Source organism: Metarhizium acridum (assembly GCF_019434415.1).
Source record: "Metarhizium acridum strain ARSEF 324 chromosome Unknown scaffold_272, whole genome shotgun sequence".
Classification (NCBI taxonomy): domain Eukaryota; kingdom Fungi; phylum Ascomycota; class Sordariomycetes; order Hypocreales; family Clavicipitaceae; genus Metarhizium; species Metarhizium acridum.
Window position 1 is genome coordinate 710,918 of NW_027094024.1, and position 6,000 is coordinate 716,917.

Consider the following 6,000-nt stretch of genomic DNA (forward strand, 5'->3'; position numbering starts at 1 on the left):
TCTTGTATCTAAATCCTAAAGTATTATAGTCATCCAGAGAGACGCAATATGACTTTAGACATGCGAGTTTAGTTTGTGAAAATTAGCATCTATCAAGTCGCTTTTTTGACTACTTCGGTAAACTACTCACTGTCATTGTTATTCGGAATGAAATAACTCTTCGACTCGAGCGAACCGTACTCGGCCTGTCGAACTAGCTGAACTGAAAAGGGCGGAGTCAAGCGGATAGTATTTGATCTTTCCTTTCCAATATTCCTGAAGAAGGAGGGCATTCTTCAGGAAAGGCTGCCTATCGCATAAAAGAAATAAGCTTCCTCTCGTGGATGTTTCGCCGAGTGTTTTCGCCCTTTTCCATGCCGCTAAGTCAAATTTGCTGACAGCTTTTGGTTGCCCGTTTCTAACACTTGTATATCTAGCTCTTCCAAAGCCTCTCTTCTTCCAAGCGTCTCGATCGCGTCCTTCCTAAATGTGCGATGCTGTAAAATCCTATCAGGCAAGAAAATATAGTCCTCCAGTAACCCGCTTTGTTATTTTTCGCAACCTAAATCTTAATGTTGTGTCGGCTGCAGGTAGGAAACTTTCGCCATATCTTAGTGTCAAGACTCCCAGGGTTATTGGCATGCTGCATCAACATGACTCCGCAGTGTGCTGTGTGATTGTAATTGCCTATATAGCCATCGATCCGCTGACCTAAAGCCACAGCCCGATGGAGTTTCTTCCGCATAAAGACACAATGCGTATGGTGGTACTCGTAAGACACAAATAGACTCGGGTGCTCACCCTTTATCACCTCGTCTTTGTGGACCTGGTGTAATCCAGCTGGGTCGTTGTACCATTTCCACGATTGAAAAGCCTTAAACTCTCGTGTGAGTTCTTGATCGAAGCATAATGGTGATAGCTAGGAAAAGCTTATAATGCCAAAACGACATCCTTTGTCCCTCGCCTCATCTGGAGAGTTCCCGCACTCCAGCGTCTGCGACAGAGACACACCGAGAGATAGGGACATATAGGTACCGGTTATAAGAATGAGAATCATGGTAGATAAGACAAAAGTCCATGAAAAGGTTGATGCAGCTGATGACATGGAATAGGGAAGTCTGAGCTGCGACTTTCTGGATGGTCTTGTCGGAGGCGCAGGCATGCCTGTTGCCATGTTTCTGTCTCTGGGGAAAGTGAGCTCGACGAATTGGTATGGTCTGGTCTTAATTTGTAAGGCAGTCTTCTATCTGGAATGCAAAAGAGTCGGCGTAGTTCCTCGAAATGATTCTCTGATGGACTAGGCAGGCTGGCAAAGGCGAGGCGTTGTGAGCCAGCTGTCACGAACCTCCCCCCCTGCACGCCCAGATATGACAAGCACCCTTATTGTGGCGTGGTGAAGATACACGCAGCACAAGCAGGATCAAAGCGTTGTCAGCCATGTTGTCTGGATTCTCTATGGACCTGGGATATGCTGAATGAAACGCAAGAACTGTTGTTGGCTGTAGACTCGGGCAACCAACGTTGACACCGCATGCAAGCGAGCAGGTCATGCGAGTAAGCAGGCACAGTGAGCAAGCGGGCATGGCCAGGCAACATTGGATGTCAATAGCAGATTCAATTCGTGTGCACCGAAAGGCGCTCACATATTAATTAATGTAATGACCGGACTTGACCGAACCGCGCCTGGGGCTACTAGGGTATCTCAAATGAGCTACATGTATCGAGTCTTTCATATTCATTTAAAATTGTTTCCCCATGTGATGCCACTTGAGCTTTGTCAAGATGACTGAAGGCACAGAAGAATATATTCACCATATATGACTATAATGAACGACTGAATCGGCCCTCGCCGCTGTCCTGAAGGAAGCGAGAAACTAAGTACTATATCTGCAGCCGTAACAACCACCTTTCCATGTCCTTGGCGTTGTTGCATATCTATCCAGCTCACAGAAGAGAAGCGACGCCCATCATCCTCATGCGCACTAACAATATTTACTCTCGATTCTTGATGTAGCCCCAACCACTACGAAGGGCATAAGTGTCGACCGAATTGCCTTTCTGCAGCAGATTATTAGCTTATATGGGCGTGGCCAAACGGGAGAAATGTCTTAACCTCGATTTCAGCGCTAGCTTCTGGATTGGGCGACCCATTGCAGCCCCAGATGGCCAAAGCTGAAGCGAAGAGATTGAAGCCTTTCATGGTGTCGGGGGTATTTCTGTCTTAAAATGCACAGAGAATAGAGTTTGCAGAGTCTATACGTTGCTACGGAAAAATCATCAATATAGCCGCAGATTTCTAGGTCAGCGTAGTTTGTACGGTTTATAAATATCGTCACCATCGACACATACCATTTCGCATCGAGATGGTGACAGTACTCAGCGACAGCCAAGGCAGCCTCCGCACATGGCCATTGGCTTCTCGTACGCTCATGCCATGTAATCATTCTGAAATGTTCAGTAATATGCGACTGCGGCAGCCATCTGCACGGTAATTCCGCCAGGTAAGCAGCACCATTACCTTGCATACTCTGCTGACGGCGCCTCGCTAGCCTCGAAGGTTTGTGCAATGTCACGCAACTACGAACAGGAATGGCAAAAGCTTACAGAATTCAATGTCATGTTGGGAAGGCGAGTGGTGCGAACTCTAATGGGGTAAGTCTTTCGGCTTTAATGGTCGGTCCTGAGTGATGATGCGCCACATTAGACTAGATCTCGCTCAAACGCCAACAGCGCTGGTAGTGAGGCTTCAAATTTAACGTTATACATTAATATCTGCATGCCTATTATAACTGTAACTCATTTGAATGACTATTCTTTTCAGGCCTGCGTTCGAATCTGACTCTACGCCTTGTGGCATCTAGTCAAGTAGCTCCTTAGCACTGCTCTTTGAAGGCGGAGCGTATTGAACCACGTGGCTGTTTGCCCAAGCGTGAAAATGCTCCCAGTCAACACATCTGTGTCGGTTGTAAAGATTTCCCATGGGCATATTTGACGTCTTGGTCTAATGATGCGAATAAATGTTCAAATCTGGGTTGCACATTAGCCTTTGTCGGAGAACCTCCACACAGTGGTCCTTATGCTTTTTTCGCTCTTCCTCGGGCTCGGCAATCATGTCGAAATCGATGGCGCTATGACAGTTCTTATAAGAGTACATCCTGAGGTAGTTCTAGGCTAGTAAGCAATACTGGAAATTGATCATGGGTGTCTCCGGAGGCCTTACAAGACAGTGTAGCTGGTGGAAAACTTCAAGGCCAACCTGGTACTCTCCAGTGCCTGGGTACTCTACAGCTGCTTGCGTCCTGTTGATGCTGGCGAGAGTGTCGTAGTCGACGTCGTAATTGCGAACTGTTTTTCCCATCGAATTAGTAGCGCCAAGGGCAGAAGTCAGGTATGTTGTGGCACTTACGTTTAGCTAAATCGTACCACAACTTATCGAGCTCCAAGTTGGGCTCGCCCATGTATGGTGACTTGGGGCCGTGAAAACGAGGATTGAACTGAAGCGTCTTGAACTTGACGGCTTGGCGAACTTTGTCTACGCTCTTCAGTCAGCGACGGAAAGTAACAGATCTGGAAAGGCATTTCAAATACCCCATGCTGTATCAAGACAATTTGCATTCTTCGAGTGGCACACACTGATACCAGCTGTGAATCCGACAGCGGTTGCCAACAATAGCGCAATGCCCTTGAAGAGTGCGAGAACTGGTCCTTGTTTCCAGAAGTTCTGGACCTGTTCCGAAGTTGAGCATAAGTCTCCACGTCTTCAAGTGTCTCTTCATTCCATTTCTCCTGGCTGAGGAGGGTTTTTGATGCAGACAAACTGTCCGCATCCGCGGGAGATGAAAGTTTAGCGTAGCTACTATCCATATCTTGTCACCGCTAGTAGATGCTCTGGGATATGAACCGGGTCGGCGGATAAGTAATTGCCGTCAAGACATATGTTTGTCACCTTGAAGGATTAGATTTATAAAACTCGTGCTACAGAATGAGTCACATCTCGATAAAGGCGGCCATGCATGACATTGCCTATTATAAGCTGACAGTGCTTGATAACGCATCTCGCTGCTCGCAACATTGAATTGACTACACTTGCGCAAAAGAGCCAAAGCTCCAACGCCCCCCCTCCTGCGGATGCAGGTAGCCTCACTTGGCCCCAGGCTAGTATATATCGCGCCAGCTCGCACCATGCGTTCATTTCATGATTCGTTTGCTCTCGGCCGGTGCTCTGATCCTGTTATCCCGCATCAACACCATGCCTTATCCCCCATCGTCCCCGAAAGAAGGGAATCATCTCTGGGATATGAATGAAACGTTCTTACATGACGGGCTCCGCAAGAGAGACGGACCTAGATCAATCCTATCTGATACACTTATTCGGCGGTTGTTTTATCTGTTGCTTTCTTTTGCTACAGCCATGTCCATATTATACGTGGCTCTGGCCTATCGTATGAGTCATATTACACCCGCATTCGCGGACGAGGGTGTATTGTAAGACATTTATTCTTTCTTTAAATGTGGTTGTTTAATAACAATATGTAGCTCTAGTAAAAAGCGTCCTTAATTATAAAAACATCGTCTTCACAAGCGGTTTCGATGGAGAACGGACCGCCTTCCAAGACCCTCCGACTCTTGAGCGAGATGCCCTCTGGGATGATCTCTATGGATGTAAGGCAAAGTCTTTCTGGATGCGACTCAAAAAACATCTCGAGCTAATGGATCATGCTTGACAAGTCGGGGTCAGTCGTATACCGAGAGCATCAGCTGCCCAGTTAGTCAACAAGACGGTACCAATTCCCGGAGACAACGGGCATTACCTTGTGGAGCTGAACGTTTTCCATCAGCTGCATTGTCTGGTGAGGCTAGAACCGTTTATTCGAAGCGCGCGTTTTAGTGGCTAGCTCAGCTGATGCTCTATAGAACATGCTCCGCAAGAGACTATACACAACAGAAGAGTTTGCTCTGGATCATGAGCTCATGGGCATTGAGCATCTGGAGCATTGTTACGATGCCCCAAGGCAAAGTCTCATGTGCATGGTAGACATCAATCCACTACCGTGGCAGTGGACCGAGAAGGAGCAGCAGTCCAAGGAAGTCGCGCGGGTTGCGCACACCTGTCGCGACTTGGATGCGGTATGTGAATGGGCTAGAGAAAGGACGATTTTTTATTTTCACCGGTCTGTCTATGTTCCGGATGATCTGTGAGTGGCCATCTCTCGGCCGCGGTAGTTGGAGATTCCACTATAAGCTTGTGAACGTCGACAGATGCGGTTAAAGATAGCGACCACTGTTACCAACAAAACCAAGAGTTCTTTCGCATACGGTAAAGGCCTTGGGCAGAGAATTTGACTCTCGGGCCCTCAAGTTGATGCAGGGACTCCGGTCTGCAGGATCTATGCAATCCGGGACTAGAACCATCTTGATAATCCATCACCCGTGTACTCGTCTCAATTCGATTACGCGTCGTATGGGAGGACCCTTCCGGATAAGACTGCGACCGATTACATGAGCAAGCTTCTTGAATTTGTCCAAGACTAGGGAGCATATTAGACAGCAATAATCGTCTGTCAAGGCAGCCTCTGGCGCTGCAAGGATCCTACCAAATCGCGGTGGGACCGTATGATTCGTACAGGACGATGGGGGCATGATCCCAATGCCCTCTTGTAGTTTCAAAAATTAATTAAATTCCTGCGGGGCGTCGTATGGCAGGACAGACCCGAAACTGAGGCATGACGGGAATAGCAATGGCGCTCGCTGTTCGGAATCAAATCCGAGGATATCACGTTGACAGCTATGGAAGCAGATTAAATAGTGGAATTGTCCTTGATTGAAGCTATCTGGGTACGGATAACAGGCCCTTATTTATAGATATTAAGGTCGACTAACAGGTCACCTAGAAAGTAATCAATTTGAGGGGTTCTACGGTATCCAGCTATTAAAGGTTCAGCTTTAATACGGTGGTAGCGTGAGCCTTCTTTTAAGGCTTTTCGTACAATTAAAAAGCAGCTATTTAAGGCGTTTTAAAGC

The 6,000-nt window shown here is 47.3% G+C and overlaps 2 protein-coding genes across 2 annotated transcripts; one reads left to right on the forward strand and one right to left on the reverse strand.

Annotated features, from left to right (window-relative positions):
- Positions 1–2,980: 2,980 nt before the first annotated feature.
- J3458_012960 (uncharacterized protein) lies at positions 2,981–3,437 on the reverse strand (the record flags this gene model as incomplete). Its single annotated transcript, XM_066120220.1, has 3 exons — positions 2,981–3,145; positions 3,200–3,324; positions 3,386–3,437. 3 exons carry the CDS (start codon positions 3,435–3,437, stop codon positions 2,981–2,983), a joined length of 342 nt encoding a protein of 113 aa, XP_065974857.1.
- A 1,459-nt stretch (positions 3,438–4,896) lies between these two features.
- On the forward strand, positions 4,897–5,178 carry J3458_012961 (uncharacterized protein; the record flags this gene model as incomplete). Its single annotated transcript, XM_007810319.2, has 1 exon — positions 4,897–5,178. One exon carries the CDS (start codon positions 4,897–4,899, stop codon positions 5,176–5,178), a length of 282 nt encoding a protein of 93 aa, XP_007808510.2.
- Between the last annotated feature and the right edge of the window lie 822 nt (positions 5,179–6,000).